Source organism: Vitis vinifera, chromosome 18, assembly GCF_030704535.1.
Source record: "Vitis vinifera cultivar Pinot Noir 40024 chromosome 18, ASM3070453v1".
Taxonomy (NCBI): Eukaryota; Viridiplantae; Streptophyta; class Magnoliopsida; order Vitales; family Vitaceae; genus Vitis; species Vitis vinifera.
In genome coordinates, this window is record NC_081822.1 from 5,178,108 (window position 1) to 5,200,282 (window position 22,175).

Sequence of the window (22,175 nt, forward strand, 5' to 3'; positions counted from 1 at the left end):
TCTCTTTCTTTCCTTTCCATTTAAAGGATTAATTGGTAGCTAACTAAGTCCTTGCTTTACAAAAGCTTTAGGCTTAGTTTTTTTTTTTTTTTCTTATAAGCAAAATCTATATATATATAAACAACGCCTAAGAAAAGAGTGTACCATACCATGTATAAAAAAGGCACCAACAAGTAAACAAAAATGAAGAGAGAACGAAAAAAAAAAAAACCTATCATTAGTTAGATCTAAGTTAATCAACAAATCATATCAAGGTCATTGAATGATTATCTATATACACTCTAACCCTACTCTAAACCTAAGACAAAACTTATAAATTTATACCAAAACCTCACAAAAGCACAATTAAAATCATTGAATATTGAGGCTTAAAACATCTTATAAAGGATGTACCAAAGGCCCATAAAGGTCCTAAACCCATTAACACCTTTTAATATTTGAAGCTCAAGCCCCAAGGTTGTAAGCATCAATTGGGCGAGGCTTGAGCCTTGATTTCTCTATACTGGGTTTATAGCCTCAAAGCTAATTTACATAGCCTCACTTAAAGGCGAGCCTCAAAGCATAAGTCTCATTAGTCTTTTAAAACACCGACATTACAACATAGTAGTACAAGTTTAGCCCAATAAAAAAGCTTAGCATGGAAATAATGCATTACAATCAATTGGAACTAAATAGCTCAATGACTCAACATTTGGAATTCAGTACAGTTGATTGAACAAATTTACTGTTTCATAACCGAAGAAAAGTTTTGATGCCAAAACTTTGTAGTGAGATTCATCAAGAAAAGAAAATTTCACCACCTTCTAGTCTTAATCATAGCACCTTATAAAGTTAACAATGTCTTTATTTAGGTAACAATTGCGGATGTATATCAAAAATGATTCCTGGCCTTCAATGGCATACAAGGTAGCAGCCACCAACTAAAATAAACTTCTCCAAACTAATTGTATTTTGCATCACCTATTTATTTAGTCCAAAAAAAAAATGTCCACTGAGGATGGTCCAGAATCCTAATCTAAATGTAGCCCAAAGGCCACACACCTTGATACATATTTTACAATGGAATGAACATTCTAAAGCAATAAATCTTGAACATTTTCTTAAAATTTTGGCATGTTCACAGAGCAACATTAATAATTTTGATTTCTGCATTAAACAAAAAGGGAAGAAAGAAACCAGATTGATTTTGATTTCTGCATTAAACAAAATAAAAGAACTCCATATCTCTTCCACGCATCCAAAGACTAATGTTAACTATCCTTGCTGACAAGTTAAAAATAAATAAAGCATCATGTTATCAGCAGAAACAAATAGGACAAAATAAGTACCAATTTCCTTCACCAGATGTGCTGCTGTCATGAACTATTTCTTCCTTTGCAAATTCCTCTAAGATAGCACGTTGGCGTTCATTTATTGCCCTAGAAAATAAAATAGAGTATGAATGAGATAAACCAAAATTCATACACTTGTTAGACCAGCTTCACTATGTATTGTATATGTGAAATTAGATATAACACAATCTCTCTTTTGGCCACTGAACATTATTATCATGCAGATTCCTTCAGTTCTCAGGTCACTAAAAGTAGTCATTTAGATGATGCATATAGTGGTAATATCATTCAATGGTCAAATCAGAACCTAGGCAAATTCTAAGGGAAGGGAATTGATTGGTTAGAAACAAATCAAGGAAAAAGATGCAGCTCAGTTCTGTTATGCTCTAATAGCTCTAATCTGAAATGATGAATTCCTATAACCACATCTAAGAAAAGAGAGGAGTAGTTTTCCCAGGGAAAAACAGATCTCCTTGTCACAGCATCACTCAAAAAGATGATACCATCATAACAGTCAGTACCTAAAACTGAAGAACTAGCCTTTTCAAGGTCAGCTTCATTGAAGTCCTCAAGCTTGCCTCAATATCAACCTCGTTCAAACTAAGTCAGTTAAAGCAACTAAAAGAGGCCTTGCTTTGTAACTTAGCTTTTTCTTTTTAATAGGTAAATTAAGAGCATATATGAAAAGCGCTTGGACAAAAGCACATCAAAAACACCAAAAGGCGAGCAAGAAAGAGAAGGGAACAGCAAATACCAACCACCCCAACAAAACCAACCCCCCTACACCCCTAGAAAGCTGGATTGCCCCAGCAGGTACACCCAAAACCAGGAGCCAACCCAAACCTAGACCAATTGAGGCACCTTAATCAGGGTTGTATCCCCACTGCTCCTCCCTCTTCCTCTTGACTGTCAGAGGAGAACTATCATATTTAACCGAGCATTCTAGTTTTTGCATTCCCCTCATAAGAGAGCTAATCTCCTTTTCAAAACCTGCAATGGCATCCCCACAACACTACAAAAATTTGCCAACTTACTGAATAGGCTGTTGGAAAAAAGCTCCTCCACAACCATAGGTAAGCCTCTTAAGAAACTCCTTTCCCCACAAATGCATCGGTAATCCTAACACACCACCAACACAAACACCTTCTTTGAAGCAACCAACATCAAGTCTTCAACAGTCCAACTATAGTCTCCTCCCGTCAAATAGACTATAGTTGTGTTAGTTTTTTTTTTATGATATTCTAATTTATAGCCCCAATTGGATCATGCATATTGAACATGTTAAAAAGGCTTTTGAAATATTAAGGCATCACAAATTTTTCATCAAGCTTGGCAAGTGTGCTTTCGGCCAGCAAGAAGTTGAATATTTGGGTCACATTGTAACTCCACAAGGTGTCAAGGTGGACCAAGGGAAAATTAAGGCTATGCTTAATTAGCCTAGACCCACTAATGTTTCTGAATTGCGAGGATTCTTAGGTCTTACAGGTTATTACAGAAAGTTCGTTCGCAATTATGGAGTTATAGCTCGACCACTCACCAACCTCTTAAAAAAGGGGCAATTTAGATGGACGGAAGAAGCAGAGGATGCATTCAAGGCTTTGAAGCAAGCAATGACTTCTACTCCTACCCTTGCTATGCCTAATTTTAATGAACCATTTGTCATTGAATCTGATGCTTCAAGTGCTGGCATTGGAGTAATGTTAACTCAACAAGGAAGACCCATAGCATTCATGAGCCGAGCCTTGGGAATCACTAAGCAATCATGGTCTACCTATGCCAAAGAAATGTTTGCCATTGTTCAAGCTATTCGGACTTGGCGGCCTTACTTGTTGGGCCGAAAATTCTACATCCAAACTGACCAACACAGCCTCAAGTATTTACTGGAGAAACGCATAGTGACGCCAGAACAACAAAAGTGGGTATCAAAATTGTTGGGCTATGACTATGAGATCACTTACAAACTGGGAAGAGAGAATTTTGTTGCTGATGCTTTGTCAAGATTAATAGGCAGCCCCAGTCTTAATACTCTTTTTGTCTCTCAAACAACTTGTGGAATGCAATCAAGAAGGAAGCCAACGAGCATCCCTACATGGTCCGAATTGGCAAGCTTGCCACTGCAAATCCTGGAGCACCCTACAAGTGGCAGAATGGTATGGTATGTTGCAAAAACCGTGTAGTAATTCCTCTTAATTCCCAACTTGTCAATCAGTTATTGCAGAAATTCCATGACTCACCATATGGAGGACATTCTGGGGTATTGAGAACATACAAGCGATTGGCACAACAATTCTATTGGCCATCAATGCATAAGGTGATTCAACAATATGTAACCTCATGCACTGTTTGCCAAAAGTATAAAGTAGAAACTTTATCTTCAGCTGGTCTTCTTCAACCATTGCCCATCCCTTGCCAAGTTTGGGACGACATCACCATGGGTTTTATTGAGGGATTACCACCATCTAATGGCAAAAGCACTATTTTTGTGGTAGTGGACCGCCTGAGTAAATCAACTCATTTTTTAGCTATGTCGCATCCTTACATGGCAAAAATGGTAGCTGAAAAATTTGTGGAAGGGATTGTCAAGCTTCATGGCTTGCCAAAATCAATTATTAGTGACAGAGATGCCATTTTCATAAGTCACTTTTGGCGTGAATTCTTCAAAATGTCGGGTACTGAGTTGCACATGAGCTCTGCCTATCATCCCCAAACCGACGGTCAATCTGAGGTAGTTAACAGGTGCATCGAGCAATATCTTCGCTATTTTGTTTCTCAACAACCTCGAAAATGGAGTTCTTTTCTTCCATGGGCTGAATTTTGGTACAACACTACATACCACTCCTCTATTGGGATGACCCATTTTCAAGCTCTCTATGGGAGACCACAACCAAGTATTTCGAACTATCAAGTTGGAGCATCATCTGTGAATGAGGTGGACCAGACATTTGTATCTCGAAATGCCATTTTACAGCAGCTCAAGATCAATTTACATGCAGCAGTTAATCGAATGAAACAAGTGGCAGATTAAAAAAGAAGGAACATGGAATTCCAAGTGGGGGATTTGGTTTTCCTTAAACTCCATCCTTATTGCCAGCAAACTGTCTATAGGAGGGCGTATCAAAAGTTGGCCAGTCGCTTTTATGGCCCATACCAAATTGAAGAAAAGGTTGGAAAGGTGGCTTACAAACTCAAGTTGCCTGAAGGTTCCTGAATTCACCCTGTTTTTCATGTTTCACTGCTTAAAAGGCGGGTAGGGGAGACTAAGGTCACAAGCACTGAGTTGCCGCCCTTAACTAATGATGGTGAGATTATTATGGAACCTGAAGCTATTTTGGATACTAGGTGGGTTAAGAAAGGGTCTAGTTTTGTTGAAGAAAGCCTTGTCCAATGGAAAAAGCTTCCAAAAGAAGATGCTACGTGGGAAAATACCCAGGAGCTGCGCAACAAGTATATTAACTTGAACCTTGAGGACAAGGTTCAACTGAAAGAAGGGGGCAATGATAAGCTAAGAAGATCAACGTGAGTGCCTATCAAGAATCCAAGGTACAGGGGTTGAGCATGGGACCATGGGCTGGCAGATTATGATGTTATTTTGTTTGCAACATAGGAATCAGTCAATGGTCAATAAGTTGTTATTATGTTATTTTGTTTGCATAGGAATCGGTCAATAAGTGGAAAGAATAATTCCACCATTGTTGGCTATTTTATTGTCCACTAGCCGTTCACTCCTTTTGTTTAGTGGAGTAGTTGAGTCCTTTATGTATTTAATCATTTTAGACATGGAGGACAAGGGGACGGCAGATAATAAAATCACAAGGTTCATTCTCACCTCAAGCAGAATATTATTTTAAAGATCTTCTTTTTTTTCTTTATAGCTTTGACTGGGACCACCTATCAGAGAAAACATTGGTCGTCCCCCTTCTGTGTTTTCACAAGAACGGCCATAAGAAGATTGTCCGTTGTGACGTTGCTAGAGGTTGGTTCTTGCCTTGTACTCAAAACTTCAGAGATTTTACTGATAGCATTCTCTAGCTGATGTAGTTTATCATTAACACCCAGCACCATTCTGCTCAAATTAGCTTGAAGCCCCCCAAGACCCACTTCTAAATTCTCGATTCTTTCTTTGTTGGTGGCCATAATGTATAGCTCTGATACCACTGATAGGAGGTCCCAGTCAAAGCTATAAAGAAAAAAAAAATCTTTAAAATAATATTCTGCTTGAGGTGAGAATGAACCTTGTGATTTTATTATCTACCCTTCTCTTGTCCTCCATGGCTAAAATGATTAAATACATAAAGGACTCAACTACTCCACTAAACAAAAGGAGTGAACGGCTAGTGGACAATAAAATAGCCAACAATGGTGGAATTATTCTTTCCACTTATTGACTGATTCCTATGCAAACAAAATAACATAATAACAACTTATTGACCATTGACTGATTCCTATGCTGCAAACAAAATAACATCATAATCTACCAGCCCATGGTCCCATGCTCAACCCCTGTACCTTGGATTCTTGATAGGCACTCGAGTTGATCTTCTTAGCTTATCACATACCCTTTCAACTTCAAAACATTTCAGACTTGAATAATATGAGAGATGAAAACAGTAGTAAATCACCTTTCAATCTCCAAGAATGCTAGCCTAAGATTTCAACTAGTCCAAAACCGGCATTTGGCCTCAAGAAACATCCCACTTACCCACCAAACACTTCTTGAGGAACTCCAAATTGCTCATAACCTCCATTGTTTCACTTTTAATCCAGACTGCCTCACCCATCCACCTCTTACCTTTGTTCAGCACCTCTGCAAAGGAAGCATGCTTTGAAGGGGTTCCTCATCCCTTCTCCTCCAACCGCCGAACAGTCTCCTTAAAACCCTGTGAAGGCCTAGGCACATGGACAACTCTGATGCTCCTTAGTTTGAGGCAAAGATCTTCCATCCCCCTAGAAGTTCCACATGTGCCAAAATTGTCTACCAATCTAGTTTCAATTCACAATCTTACAAATGATTTGAACTATACGGTGACCTTTTCTTCTGCAGACAAAGTTGAACAAAGCATGAACCTATCAGCTTTGTTGCTGCAAAGCTCCAACTTAAAGCCCCTTCCACCTTCATTCCACACCCTTCTAAAGGACTCTTTATACTTCCCTTTGTAGTAAGCTTCCACCCCCTTTAGGAACCAAGAAAGACCCCCTCTCTCCAAATTTGATCCAAGAGGAAAACTCTCATCCCCTCTCCGCAATCTTCCCTACCCCCTTACCTTTGACTGACTCCAATCAAAATCCTTTTGGATTTTGGATTTCGATTCCACTCTAAACCAGCATTTTCCTCCATGAGATTCCATCTCATAGCAAAATCCTAAATTCCTTCATTCCTTCACCGCCTCATGTGTGAGTAGTCAATGCCTACACATAAATTTTTACTAGTTAAGAAATAAAACTAAGAATGGAAGTAGAAATAGGTGAATCAGTAGAGCTAAGAAGAAACAAAAACATTGTCCACTTTTTCTTATTCAATGAACTGCCAAAATCTCTGACAAAGCATCAATGCAACAGGTAAGAGGACCAAACATAAATTGAAAATGACTACTTCAATGGTGCCACAGCTCAATTTTCTTATGGTGACACTGTCGATATTCTCAGCAGCATCTGCAAGGTTCAACTCTTGAGCAAAGTCAATTGCCTTTCAAGGTTAGCCCATTCATCAAGCAGGCACAACTAAAGCTTAGGTTCAGCTCTTGTAGACAAACAACTCTACTGAAAATTGACTCAATTTCAAGCAGTTCTCAAGTGGCTGCAAACAGCTAAAAGTTATTACCAATAAAAAAAAATGCCCAAGTCCAACAAACAAAAACCTAAGAAGCAATCTTAAATGTGTTTTTTTTTTTTGATAAGTAAAGAAGAGTATATATTAGAAAAAGACGCCAAAAGAGTGACCCAAGGTATACAAGAATGTTACACCTGCCCTCAAATAGCTCAAACAAAAAAGAAACTACAAAAAAGGAGGTACCATCACAACCCTACCCTCAAAGGGGGCCCAACCAATTAATGAAACTAACTAGTGTCAAACAACCATCATTTACAAACATCATAGTCTCCAACCACAGAAAGCACACAAAAGAGTCTTTTAGCCTTTGGATGGAGAGCACATCATCTTCAAAAGCAATTCTATTCCTTCCCTTCCTAACCATCTAAAAAATGCATAAAGGGCTCACTCTCCAAACTTTCTTGTGCTCTTTGCCCAAAAATGAACCATGTCGATCTTAAATGTTGAAATTAAATATAATTGCTAAACCCATTTGCATAACTGCCTTTTTCAGGGATATCCTTTCTAAGAAGTGACATGTAAGAAACCATGAATAAAATACCTTCTCTGGAAAATATTTCCATGCAACTTCAAAGGAAGACCTTTTCAACATCTAACTCAAATTGTAAAAGTGACATAGGAAACCATATTTTTTTTCCCCTTGTTTTTTAATTTTTAAAATTTTTAATTTTTTTACACAGTTTAGAAATATGATTCTAAATTCACCATTGTTGAATCCAAATCAATAGTAAAATAACTCCTTCAATAAAACCAATTATGAGCTGAAACTTTCCCCCGACACTCATTAAACAAATTAAATATAAGTGCAAACCTTGGGGGTGAGATTGTCATTCACCTTAAAAAAAAGGGATAGAGACAAGCAAACAGGATATTCAATACATTTCAGTAACAGTCTAACAGAGACTTCATAAATAGTAAGAAAGAGCAAACTCTTACGTGGGGAAGTTAATGCGGAAACGCACATACTGATCTCCATGGTCTACAAGAAGACCATGCTTTGGCAATCCTACCATGATTTACATGAAAAGAAAAATTAGCTTAAGTAAATTCTTGAAGTAAAAAAATAAAAATAAAGGAAAAAGGTTAATCTATACCTTTTCCTCTTAGTACCAAAAGCTGTCCAGGCTGAACCCCCTTTGGTATCTGAGTGGACAATAATGCAAAGCAGGGGAAAAAGTAAATCATTTAGAAGGAAATAGTTAATAGTGTTTAGTAAAGGAATATATAACAAAAGAACCAACACAAAGTAAATTATCATTAGTTGAATGATTGAAGAGCTTACTGGAGATAATGAAAGGAATGAAAGTTTTGAAATGGTGGTGGAACTTAATGGAAGAAGGAAAAAATGAGAAGCCTAAAAATCCACAGCAATTTAAGGGAAGAAGAAAGGGGTGCAAAGCCTTATAGTCCACCTAAACTTAAGGGAAGAATAAAAGCTTAAAAACCTAAAAATCTGATATCCCTTATTATATAACACTCCAGATGAACCCACTACAGGCATCATTTTGGTTTGCCTGGTCTGAACCAAGAAAAAGGGCATAATATTGGATCAGAAATCTGGGTCCAGCTTCAAGGCAGACATCTGCAATATGATTCTGAACTGATTCACCAAAAGATTCCAGTTGAAATTCAGGTCAATTTTGTCCACAAATGAGTCATAAACCACCTTGTTCAACCCGGTCCGCATCTCAAGGAAATAAGGTGCTAAAATAACCATGAAAAGAGCAACTATTCGACTTTTTCCACCATACTATAAACCATTTAGGCTACTGTTCAAATATTTTCTCTTTTCTTCCCTTCCAAAATGTCCAAAGGAATGCATGGAAAAAAAAAAACTTCCAGGATGGTTTCCCACAGGCCCAAAAGCCTTGACACTCAAATCCAATGATAATCCCCAGAAGATGGGAAACCAAACTACCCCATTAGACAACAAACACTAACACTAGAAAAAATTTCCCAGATTATTCCGAGCCAGATTTACTCATTATATATCATGTATTGACTTACCAAGGATCAAATCCAACTTGTTTACTAGGTGACTCCCTTAATAGGTACACCATCATAAAAATAAGAGAAATAGCAACTAAATTGCATTTCATTCACTAGCCAATGCACACAAGGAATAGATAAGAAGATTGTTTTCAACCTGGTGTTAGTCCTCCCTATATATCAAATGTCCCTCATTAGATACTCTCCCTCCAAGAACTAAGTTCAAGAGCTGTATGCACATCATCTGTGTCCTTCGGTGAACCCTCATTTGGTGCCACTTCAAGTGCATTTCAGGAGATTTTGATGTAAAAATGCTAGTTAGATAAATCATAAACTCTACAACTAATAAAGGTCAAGGAAACATTTAGTTGTGCAGTTGTTGCCAAAGGCAAAAGGCAATTTGAAGGTGATAACACTGTACTTTTCCCGATGGGGACAAAAAGTTACCTATCAAAAAGAAAGGAAAAAAACTGTACTTCGCCTAAGGTGCAAGACAAAATGTAAGGAGATACTTTAAGCAAAGTAAGGCAATAGAAAATATATGTATATTTTTATCTGTTTAATGGGGATCAAGCAATCAAATCATCCTTTATGCATAATTTCTTTGTGTTTATCTTCAATTTGTTTTGGCCATTTGGCATCTTAGTATGCACCGTGTATACTCTTGTGCGCTTTTTTGCCAGGCGATTTTAATAGAACTGATATTTTCCTATAAAAAAAATTTATATTTTCATCCACTTACATGCATATTAAAATGAAAAAAACATCATCCTTAAGCATCATCATCATTATAACATTCAACAATTAACACTAGAAAAATTCCATCTTGTGTTGTCTTGTGGAATTAACAAAATAATGATAATTGCTATTATAATAGACCACTTTTCCATAATCCATATTCTAACTTCCTAACATCAAAAAATCAAAATGAAACAAGACAAGAGACAAAGAGAGAGAACATCCTATATATAAACTTTATGCATCATAATCATCATTTGAAAAGAGAGTGAACATCCTAGAGAAGCTTTAGATATCATCACAATCATCATCGAAAATCAATATTTCTTCACTTCCATCAACACTAGGCTGATAATTCTCAATGTCACCATCATCTCAATTCATCACCCTCTAGATTGGCCTCCTTCTTTTCAATATCCAATTATGAAGTTGTAGCCTTTTTTTTTTTTAATCAAAAACAAAATATTTATTAATAATAATAAAGGTACAAGTGAACAATGAGAAGTCCTTCCCTCAAAAATACAAATCCTAATCAAAGTAAGACAGACACCCCACTATACAAAACTATACACAAAGGCAGTCCCCAACTATCACAAACTTTTGAATCATAAACCGAAAGCTAGTTGAGTTAAATAACATTAAATGGAACTCCTCTAAAAGAGGTAGTACAGGCCCAAAGAGAGGAGTATAAATGAAGTAAATCCCACAACATCTCTTCCGATCTCCACTTTTCCTCAAAAATCCTAGTGTTTCTCTCTTACCACACAATCTACAATAACATAAGGCAAGCAATTTGCCAAAGAGTCTTGCCTCTAATTAAATTCCCCAATCCTCTAAAAGAAATCATCATCATATCTTCAATACTCCAAGGCAGAGCACAATCCATCCTTACTAGACTGAAGAGTTTGTGCCATAGCCCCAAAGTTAACCAACAATGTAAAAAAAAATGGTCAATTGATTCTCCATTTCCTTTGCATAAAATGCACCAATAAGGACTAAGAGATTTGCAAGGTCCTTTCAACTATAGCATGCCATTGGTGTTTACCTTCCTATGTGCTACTAACCAAGCAAAGGCCTTAACCTTTGAGGGGGCTTTTGATTTGTACAGAAAATTGGCCGGAAGGAACAACATAAGATTTGAGTATTTGGACACAACCAAGAAAAAAAAATTTAACTGTGAATAAACCTGAGGAGGATAAAGACTAGGCTTGTGCATCTACAACAAAAGGAGATAAGTGCACTGAATTAAGGGAAGACATGAGTCTTTCAAGAAGTTCAATTTCTATATTAGTGAAATTGCAACAAAAATTAAAATTCCAAAAGAACAGAAAAGAATTACCATGAACAGTTGAGATGGTTAGGTTTTTCACTAAGATAACCCTATAAAGACCTAGGAATTGCGAACACAAAGGAAGCTTTTTTTTGATAGGTAAAGGAGTGAACACAAAGGAAGCTTACTAGTAAAATGGTCAAGGTACATTCGGTATTGAAGTGTATAATTTGCACCCATGAAATGAATGAAAATTTTATTGCCTATTCGCTTTAAAGGTTATACAATTCTTTCAAGGGGGATCATTCGCTACCTCAAACCCCTAGAACTCTTAAAAAAATAAAGCCAAACGGTGTCCTATTAACTAGAACAAGGAAACTTGTCATGGATATGCACCATTTTGTCTAGCTAATCCCCTCTTGACCAAACCCATTTTGGTTAGGACAGTAATTAACTCTCAGTTGACATGGTCATGCCTTCTTGATGTCCATCTTGAAAATAACCCCCATGTTATTGTTCTTCAACCTTGAATCAATGGCTTCATTGGCAATAAAAACTATATCCAAACTTTGTTTGCCCTCCACAAAAACATGCCAACAGATTAAAACCACTTTTCCCACCACTTTTTGAGCCTATTTATCATAACTTTAGATAAAAGCCTATACAATCCCCCTACTAAGTTGATGTGCCTAGAGTTTTTCATGGCATTTAAGCTTCTTTGATAAGTGCTTTGGTCAAAAAATTCCATAGAGAAACCCATCACCTCGAACTTTACAAAGTCCTAACACAACTATCAAAACACCATAGCGAAGCCATCTGGTTCGGAAGCCTTATCCCTACAATGATTGGAAGGGGCAGCAAAAACCTCCTCCTCTAAGAAAGGCTTTTCTGGTCTCCTAGAATCACCACTCCCTAAGACTTCAAAGCTCATTCAACTAATGTTTGATATCCAGTTTCCTGATTCAAAAAGCCCTTAATCTTGGCTTCCTCAAACAACCATTCATCATCAATTCTTACTTTCGTCAAAAAGTTCCTTCTACAAAACTCATTGGTCATTTTGAAGAAAATTTAGGTGTTTTAACCCCTTTTCTTAACCAAATTTCTTGTGAATTTTGTCTCCACATAGTTTTCATAGTTTTTTCCATCGAAACCCACATTCTTAAGTCCTTTAAAGCCACCCTTATGGCCTCTACCTCTTTAACTAAAAGTGTAGTTTCTCTATCCTTGGAGCAATGAATGAGAACCATATATCATTTTAACTACAAAAGCTGTCTTGCTTAGTCCCTTCTATAAGGGGGTTTAATTGCAAGTTAGCAAAATTATGACCCTGATCACAATCAGGAAACCAAATAATTTTCCTATTCTCCCCCAACTTCTAAGCCCCCATCAAAATTCTATGAGGATCTTCTAGGTATTAACATAAGGATAATATAAGTAAGAGCGGTACATCAATGACTAGCAATCATTACTAAAGGAAGCACAAAGTCAAAGGGAGGCCCTGAAAATGATAGGTAAAAGAAGCAAGGAGTGACTTGGACTCATCAAGAAAATGGTAGAAGCAATATGTGGATGTCACAAAAAACACAAAGGATACACAACATTGAGCAACTTATAGGAACTAGGAACATATAAATCTGCAAAAAGAAAAGGAAAGAAGAACATAGTCTGATCATCTGATAATATTTATTGTCAAGCCATACACATTAGCTACAGTTAGTTGACTAATAACTAGTTCGTTGCTATTGTCTGTAATGGTTAATAATCTAAAAATTGACTCTGGACGGGAGCTCAAACAAGCTAATCAGGAGGCCGATTACTAGGCTAAGCTTCTAGTAGCTATTTCTACCCTCACCAAACTCAGATGGAGGTCCAGCAGTCGCAACATATTCTTTTCCTTGCTTCTTCTATTGAGCATATATTCCTCCATGTACTTTCAAATGAGGGATTTCCCATCTTTCCTCAAGTCTCTACCTTTTTCTTAGTAATATATCTTTTATCTGTTTCTTATCTTTAGAAAACATATATCCAGTTCCAATTTACAAACAATAAGATTATGAAGGGAAATACAACTTTAATTTTGAAGTACAAACTTTGGAAAGCACCATGCATAAAACAAAAAAGATTAAAAACAAACCAGGGGAAAAAAAAAGGATACTGCATAACTATGGATAGATGTATTTTTTAAGGATAAAAAGTGCATGACAAGGATCAGTAGTCCTCCCCACAATCACAAAAAACCTGAACAATATATGACTTCTCCCCCCATTATTGGACCAGGTTTTGCATAACTACCACTTATTATTGGAGCAGCAACTTTTCTTGATTAAAAAGGCCTTAATATTGCCCTTAATTAAGACCCGATTCATCCATAATAGATAAATGTGTAAAACATGTAAACAGTTTTGTTCCAAAGAAAATGGAATTAGAAGCAAACGTAACACTACATTAAAGGATGAGAGAGGAGAGAAGGAAGGCAATAGTCATACTTTTAATTGCATCTTCCCAGATAGAGTTGGCACCTCAACTGTACCACCAAGAATTGCCTGTAAGAAAATTTGAACATCAACTTATCAACCAAACCATGTCAATTTGAGCACAAATATATTATGTTATTAAGAAAGCATAAAAGGAAAATATTTTACTAAACTTGAACTTAAAATTTTCAACAAGATCCCATAATATAATGCCAATCAGATCTGTAAGTATTATAAATGAAAAACCATGACTGAGTGACTTCAGAACTGTTGTTAACTTGGGGGCCCCATAAATGCAATTTTTTGAGGATGATATCCTCTAACATTTGTCTTTGATACATCACTATTTACTTTGAGAAAAGGTAAATACATAAAGTTTTGACAATTTTTTCCCCTTTGAAATTGTGTGCATGATCCAAGAACGGACATTCAGTTTCGGTAATATCCTTTAGTATTGTGAAGAGAGAGAGAGAGAAAAGGGAGAATCCCTGATTATCGTTATTGAAAAACTGTAAAGAATACACATTGGACTTGGGTATATATATACATGCTAGTGGGACCCACAATACAGTAAGGAAAGAAAAGGAAAAGGAAAAGTAAATAACCTAAATAACTATACATTATCTAACACTCCCCCTCAAGTTGGAGCATATATGTTATATGCACCAAGCTTGTTACAAATGTATTTAATTCTAGGACCTCTGAGAGATTTAGTAAAAATATCTGCTAGTTGATCATTTGAATTGACAAAACTAGTAGTCACACATCATGATGCGATCTTCTCTCTAATGAAGTGACAGTCAACTTCAATGTGTTTGGTCCTTTCATGGAAGACTGGATTTGATGCAATATGCAAAGCGGCTTGGTTGTCACAGATGAGCTTCATCTGTTCATCCTTTCCAAATCTCAACTCCCGAAGAAGATGTTTCAGCCATATGAGTTCACATGTTGTCAGAGTCATAGCTCGATACTCGGCTTCAACACTAGATCTGGCCACTACATCTTGTTTCTTACTCTTCCAAGATATTAGGTTACCTCCAATAAAAACACAATACCCGGAAGTGGAACGTCTATCTGTGGGTGAGTCAGCCCAATCTGCATCTGTGTAACCAACAACTTAGGTATGACCTCTGTTCTCGTACAACACACCTTGGCCTGGTGTGCTTTTGATATATCGAAGAATGCGGATGGTAGCATCCCAATGGCTATCACATGGTGACTGTAGGAATTGACTAACAACACTTACAGGAAAAGAAATGTCTGAACGAGTAATGGTGAGGTAGTTCAGTTTACCTACAAGTCGCCGATATCTCCCAGGATCTCCTAAAGGCTCCCCCTGTCCTGGTATAAGTTTGACATTTGGATCCATAGGAGTGTCTACCGGTTTACAGTCTAACATACCGGTTTCTTCCAAGATGTCTAAAGCATACTTCCTTCGGGAAAGAACCACACCGAAACTGGATTGAGTTATCTCAATCCCTAAGAAATACTTGAGTTTCCCCAAGTCTTTAGTCTGAAAATGGGTGAAAAGGTGTTGCTTTAGGTTCTGAATATCATTCTGATCACTACCTGTAATGACGATGTCGTCCATATAAACTACCAGATAAATACACTGCCCCGAAGAGTTATGATGATAGAAAACGGAATGGTCTGATGTACTGTAGAACATGCCAAACTCCTGAACAACAGAACTAAAACGGCTAAACCATGCTCGAGAAGATTGTTTCAAGCCATATAGAGAACGGCGTAACCTGCACACTAAACAAGACTCCCCCTGAGCAACAAAAACAGGTGGTTGCTCCATATAAACTTCCTCAGCAAGATCCCCATGAAGGAAAGCATTTTTAATATCTAACTGATAAAGTGGCCAAGAACACATAGCAGCCATGGAGAGCAATAGACGAACAGAAGCTATCTTGGCAACAGGAGAGAAAGTGTCACCATAATCAGAACCATAAACCTGAGTATAGCCTTTAGCAACTAAGCGGGTCTTAAGGCGATCAACCTGACCATCAGGGCCAACCTTAACTGTGTAGACCCAACGACAACCAACTGTAAATTTACCAGAGGGTAAAACAACAAGATCCCAAGTGCCATTGCAGTGTAAAACAGTCATTTCATCAACCATTGCCTATCGCCAGCCTGGATGGGAAAGAGCCTCAGGGGTGCTCTTGGGAAGAGAAACAGAAGATATAGCAGAAACAAATGCAGAATAGGGTGAAGATAATCGATGGTAACTCAAAAAATTGTAAATGGGATGAGGATTACGAGTAGATCGATTACATTTCCGAAGAGCAATGGGTAAGTCAGCAGAAGGAGGCAAAGCTGGGGCAGGAGAAGCCAAAGGGATAGGAGGTGAGTCAACAGGTACCCCGGTCAAAGAAGGAGGAGCAGCAACACGATGACGGCGATGATAAACCTGAAGTGGGCGAGAAGACACTGCATCAGGTGGGAAGATAATGGGAAGGGGTAAGACTTCAGAAACAGGAAGAGACTCAAAGGTGGAGAAAAACGGTGAGTCCTCAAAGAAAGTGACATCAGCGGAGAGAAAGTAGCGATGAGTCTCAGAAGAATAACAACGATAACCCTTTTGAAGTCCGGAATATCCCAAGAAGATGCATTTTGTGGCTCTGGCAGAAAGTTTGTCCTGTCCAGGAGTGAGAATATGAACAAAGCAAGTACAACCAAAAACACGAGGAGGAAAGAAATAAAGTGGTTGGTCAGGGAAAAGAAGGGAATGAGAAATCTGATCGTGTAATATAGATGAGGGCATACGATTAATCAAATAACATGTTGTAAGAACAGCGTCCCCCCAAAAACGAAAAAGAACATGACTATGTAGAAGGAGAGTACGAGTTGTCTCAACAAGATGTCGATTCTTACGTTCAACTACCCCATTTTGTTGAAGAGTACGAGTACAAGAAGACTAATGAATGATCCCATGTTGGGACATAAATGAAGTAAATGGTGCAGAAAAATATTCACTGGCATTGTCACTGCGCAACACACGAATAGAAATATTGAACTGAGTTTGGATTTCAGCATAAAATTTCTGGAAAATAAAGAATAACTCAGCTCGATTTTTCATTAAAAATAATCAAGTACATCGAGAATAGTCATCAATGAAAGTGACAAAATACTGAAATCCTAAAGTAGACGCGGTCCGACAAGGACCCCAAACATCAGTGTGGACAAGTTCAAAAGGAGACTTTGCCCGATTATTCAAACGCTTTGGGAACGAGACACGAGTATGTTTCCCAAGTTGAAAGGACTCACACGCAAGCGACGACAAAAATGAAAAACTAGGGACCATTTTCTGGAACTTCGATAGACTAGGGTGGCCCAGGCGACTGTGGATGAGGATAGGAGCATCAGTGGAAATGCAAACTGCAGGTGAAGGCGAGGTGAGGTGATAGAGGCCTTGAGACTCACGTCCTATGCCAATCGTCTTCCCTGTACTCCGGTCCTGCAAGGTCACAAATTTATCATAGAAAGTGATAGAACAGTTAAGAGTGCGAATTATTTTGCTGATGGAAATAAGATTAAAAGGACACTCAGGGGCATAAAGGACAGAATGGAGAGATAGGGAAGGGAGAGGATGAGCGAAACCAAAACCTTTAGCCATAGTTTGGGAACCATTAGTTAAAGTAACAGTAGGTAAGGCAGATGTAGTAGTAATAGAAGAGAAAAGATCCTTATTACCAGATATGTGATCAGAAGCTCCAGAATCTAGAATCCAAGATCCAAGAGAAGATGTGTGGGTAAGACAAGCAGAAGTATTACCAGTCTGGGCAACAGAAGCTGACTTGGTGGCCTGATAGTGGAGATAGTCGTCATACTCACTGTCAGTGAGGAAAATACCCTGAGATGTGGAGGAACTGGGAGGCTGAGGCGACTGAGGATCAGATGACTCAGCCACGTGGGCAGTGCGGGGAGGCCACCCATGTAACTGATAACACCGATCACGAGTGTGGCCAAGCTTATTGCAATAGGTGCAATGAGGACGTTGGCCTCTACCTCAGTTACCACTGCGTCCTCCTCGAGAGTTAGTTTGAGAAACTAACACAGAAGAATCTGAAGTGTTATCAGATGGCAAAGTCTGAGTGGAGGAGTTACAGAGGAGGCGAGCAAACACATCATCCAAGGATGGAACGGAGGAACTGCCAAGAATCTGATCGCGGACGGTCTCGAGATCTGGACGGAGGCCAATAAGCGTAAGAACCATGAAGAACTTGTCAATCTGTATGTGTTGATCCCCAACATCAGTAGTAAGAGGCATCACGGTCAAGAATTCCTCCTTAAGAGAGGCAATCTGGCCAATATAAGTAGATAAATTCATGTCTTGTTGTTTGACATTGACAATAAAAGAAGTCACCTTATAAAGACGTTGGATATCATTCGTGTATAGCCCTTTCGCCTGATTCCAAAATTTAAAGCATGTTTTGTAGGCCCGAAGATGATGCAGAATCTTAGGATCAACTGATTGCCATAACACACTATATATCTGTGCATCTATCTTCCTCCATTGTACTTTGTCAACCTCAAGGATATCCGCCTCCTGCGTAACAAGGTGATCCTCATAACCTTGACCCATAAACCAAAGCTCCACAAAGGCAGACTAGGACAAATAATTTTCACTGCCAACCAATTTCTCCGAAGTAATCATAGGAGATCCAGATATGACAGAGGAAAAAGTGGAACTTTTAGTAGCCATATCTACTTATCTGGTGAATGAAATACGTTTGGATCGAAGAGAGCCCTAATACGGCTTATCGCGGACTTCCTAAGACACGTGCAGGGCTCGGGGTGGAGAGGAAGTCACCGGAGGTCGCCAGAAAGGTGGTTTAGAGGGCCAACGGAGACAAAAAAAAACCCCAAAAAATGCACTTTTAGGGCTCAAATGACACAAGCGCAAATGGAGGGTGGCTAGACGGCGTCAGGCGAGGCTGGAGGTGGAAGCGCGTGGCCGGAAAGTGCCCCACGCACCCTCACGTGCCGGCACGTGAGATTCAGGCCGCCTGAGAAGAGACGCGCGTGGCTGGGATTCTTCCTCTGGTGCTTTGAGAAAAGTTGAAGATCTCCTCCTTGCACACCTGATGGTATGGTCGGTGTCGAAAAAGGACTTCGCCGGAAAGTCACCGGCGGTGAGGGTTTTCCGACGGCGGTGAGGGTTGATCGGAAGCTTTAGGAGATAGGAAGGGTGACCGGAATGAAACACGGTCACTGAAAGATTTCCCATAATGGATTCACGGATAAACCGGAAATAATTAGGGTTTTTTTCTCCCTAGGCTCTGATACCATGTGAAGAGAGAGAGAGAGAAAAGGGAGAATCCCTAATTATTGTTATTGAAAAACTGTAAAGAATACACATTGGACTTGGGTATATATATACATGCTAGTGGGACCCACAATACAGTAAGGAAAGAAAAGGAAAAGGAAAAGTAAATAACTTAAATAACTGGGACCCACAATACAGTAAGGAAAGAAAAGGAAAAGGAAAAGTAAATAACTTAAATAACTATACATTATCTAACAAGTATGATCACGGGAATCAACTGAGATAGATCCTTAAGGTGGACATCTAGCAGCAACTGCCACAGAACCACTCATATGCAGCTTCCCTAAACAATTATACCATGCCCTTACAGATAAGAATCAAACTACAATTGCCTCTTCCTGACAGTAAGAGGTTCATAGTTTCATTTGAATGCATCAAGATAAACAATAAAAATCAAAAATGAAAAATAAAAAATAAAAATAAAGGGAGGTACAATTGTTTCTATTGAGTTTCAATCAGAAGCTCCCAAAGAGTCTATTTTGTCAAATAAGAAGCCAAACAATTGTGACAGTTATGTGAGGATTCGGTTCTCACTTGTGTAAAGCTGATACTAGATTCCACATAAACATCTGCACCATCTCTGACAAAAGTACGATCTTTAGCAACCTAAATACCAAGACAAAATGTAAGTCTAAAAAGAAAATGAGAATAGGTGTCTTTTGAGCAAAAACAAATTGATCATATAATTATTCATAGTCCACATCTTATGAAATAATGTGATTTCTTCAAATTGAACCATATTTCAGCTGGAATTACACATATGTAGCCCAAAGGGACTGAAGTACTCCCCATAAAAGTTCTTGCACTTCATCAATAGCATATTACAGCTGATAGACCTCTCATACAAAGAATGTAATCTCCCATGCATGGAAAGAATGTAAGTAATTAACCACCTCAGAAATCATAGCTTCAGGGAGTTGGGATGGGAAATTTCTTTTTATGGACAAAATATTAAATTTTAAGGTGGAAAGAATTTGTAAGTTAGTGAAGAATGTTGAAAAAAAGCAGCTTCTAAGCAACAACTAAAATACCAATTAACATAAGCCCCCCTTTTTTTACTTTTGATCAGAAACAAGAATGTATTAGAAATGGACAAACTGAATACATGAGAAGGATAAGGAATCCTCCCCTGAGTCACAAAAGCTAAACAAAAAGAAAGACCTACTTTAGCATGCTAATAAGACCTATACATCAATGTAGAACCAAAAGAGAAATATCAGTACAAAACCTCTCAATTGAATGAACAGCATGAAATTTGATGTCAATCAAGCTGAATTTGATGCAATATAGGAAATGAAAACAGTATGAAACTGGATAAATGAGAGCATGCAGCAAACATTTGGTATGACGGTACCTTCATTACTTTTCAGATTATTAGGAATTTAGGTGATCTAAATAACGAGTAAGGAAATCATATTCAGCCATTTGATAGACAAGGGAATTTGGACAGAGATAAAATCAGAAGTTCCACTGATGGTGTGCATCAGATAATTTTGGACTCACATAGATCAACATGGAACTTTAGGGAAAGAAATGGTTCATATTATTCATTGATTAATACTAGGAGATATTTTGACTGTTGTGTAGATCAATTTTAAGAGTTGTTACTGTTGAATTATATTCTTTAACACCGTCCCTCACATGCAGCCTCATACCCACAAGTGGAAAGACACACAGGTCCACAGGAAAACAGCTACAATCACCCTCTTTTGGCCTTACACATGGGCTTAATAAATTAGCGAAATAAGCATATGGTGAGGCTCAAACACATGACCTCCCACCAAACATACCATGTTGAACAACCAACTTTCCTAAAAGCTTAAACTCATAGGATTTGGGTCCACAATGTATATCACTCTTTAACAATTACAAAACAAAGCACATAATTGAAGAGGACTTTGCTCAAAGCAAAGATTTAGAGAACAGTAACTATATTTATTTCTTAAAAGGGTTAATGCATCTTTAGAATTGAAGGATTTGGCAAGTAAATACAAAAGTAATATGTTATTTATACCATCATTTTGTACCACCTGCTGACATGTAGAGTGCACTCTATATTAGAAACACAAGAAAGTGATATAATCATACAAATAAAATAAATATAAATATTTCTTTACTTCCAATGACCACCTACCACATCAGAAGGTGGTAAAAAGAGTTGGTATAAGAAGTTTGAGTAGCAGTTTCCATCCCCAAAATATCCATGGGTCTATTAAGGCATGATGCATAAACAACAGTCTACATGTGCATTAATATTTTCCTTTATGCTTCAGCAGGTTCAATAAGTAGAATCAAGTCCAAAAGAAATTTGGTTTCTTGGTTGAACCAGGCCAAATTGATGCCCAATTATGGTAGGACATCTTTAATTCATTCAGTCCCCCCCCTCACAACCTCGTGACTATATTGCCCTTAATGCCTCTGAACCTCAACCGATGAACTTACAGAAGTACAATTTTCCTACGACAGTTTGCTAATATGTAATAGCAATTGCACATCATCTCATTGCATCTAACATTTAGCATGCCTTGAAAAAACAGAGTGAAATAGGTAAAGTTGTGCCTTTAATTTTATGTATAAGTTCCCAGGTTCAACTCCTCGTCCTCCAGCATTACCAACTTTTGGCACATGGATAGTATCTCCAGAATCAACACCTAATCCATTTAAAAGAAAAAGAACAATAAGATAACTAAATAACTCTAAATAAAATACCATCTATGTCTCTAGAGCTAAGATAAAGTATTCAAGGGGAAGTTCTATAACAAGGGGAAAAATGTCCTCGTTCACCACATGGGACAATTTGTATCTAGACTCCAACATCCATGTGTCTGCAGTTATATTGCATTTCAATATTTTGAGGGGCACCATTTAGACACCTTGCATCCATTCCAAACACAAAAAAATGTCCCTCCTTGTTATAAGAAGATTCATATACTGGAAATTATGATATGTACAGGAAAAGTTATTCAACATTTTGCACTAAACTACCTAAGGCTGTCATGTTCATATTTTATGAAGCAAGCACAATGTAAGCTTGAAGATAGGATCCTCAATAAAACCACATGATAAGAAAACATTTGTTAAGCCAACGCAAAGTAAGTTTACATAAATACTAATGTCGACATCAGGATCTCAGATAACTAGAAACTTCAGTGCATGACGATATCAAGAATAAGACTAATCTTTTTCGCATTTACTTATCAAAAAAAAA

The 22,175-nt window shown here is 37.9% G+C and overlaps 1 protein-coding gene across 8 annotated transcripts in view; it reads right to left on the reverse strand.

Annotated features, from left to right (window-relative positions):
* Positions 1-22,175, reverse strand: part of LOC100259253 (chaperone protein dnaJ 1, mitochondrial) — a 45,038-nt gene that overhangs the window by 13,409 nt on the left and 9,454 nt on the right. For 7 of the 8 annotated variants that reach the window (XM_010666061.3, XM_010666059.3, XM_059734625.1 and 4 more), the window contains 6 exons: positions 21,527-21,618; positions 19,502-19,573; positions 13,642-13,698; positions 8,253-8,301; positions 8,095-8,164; positions 1,329-1,418 (listed from right to left, as the gene is read on the reverse strand). In XM_010666061.3, the coding sequence (XP_010664363.1) occupies positions 1,329-1,418; positions 8,095-8,164; positions 8,253-8,301; positions 13,642-13,698; positions 19,502-19,573; positions 21,527-21,618 (430 nt within the window). The remainder of the gene's footprint in view (positions 1-1,328; positions 1,419-8,094; positions 8,165-8,252; positions 8,302-13,641; positions 13,699-19,501; positions 19,574-21,526; positions 21,619-22,175) is intronic. The other variant, XM_010666062.3, reaches the window with a different exon arrangement.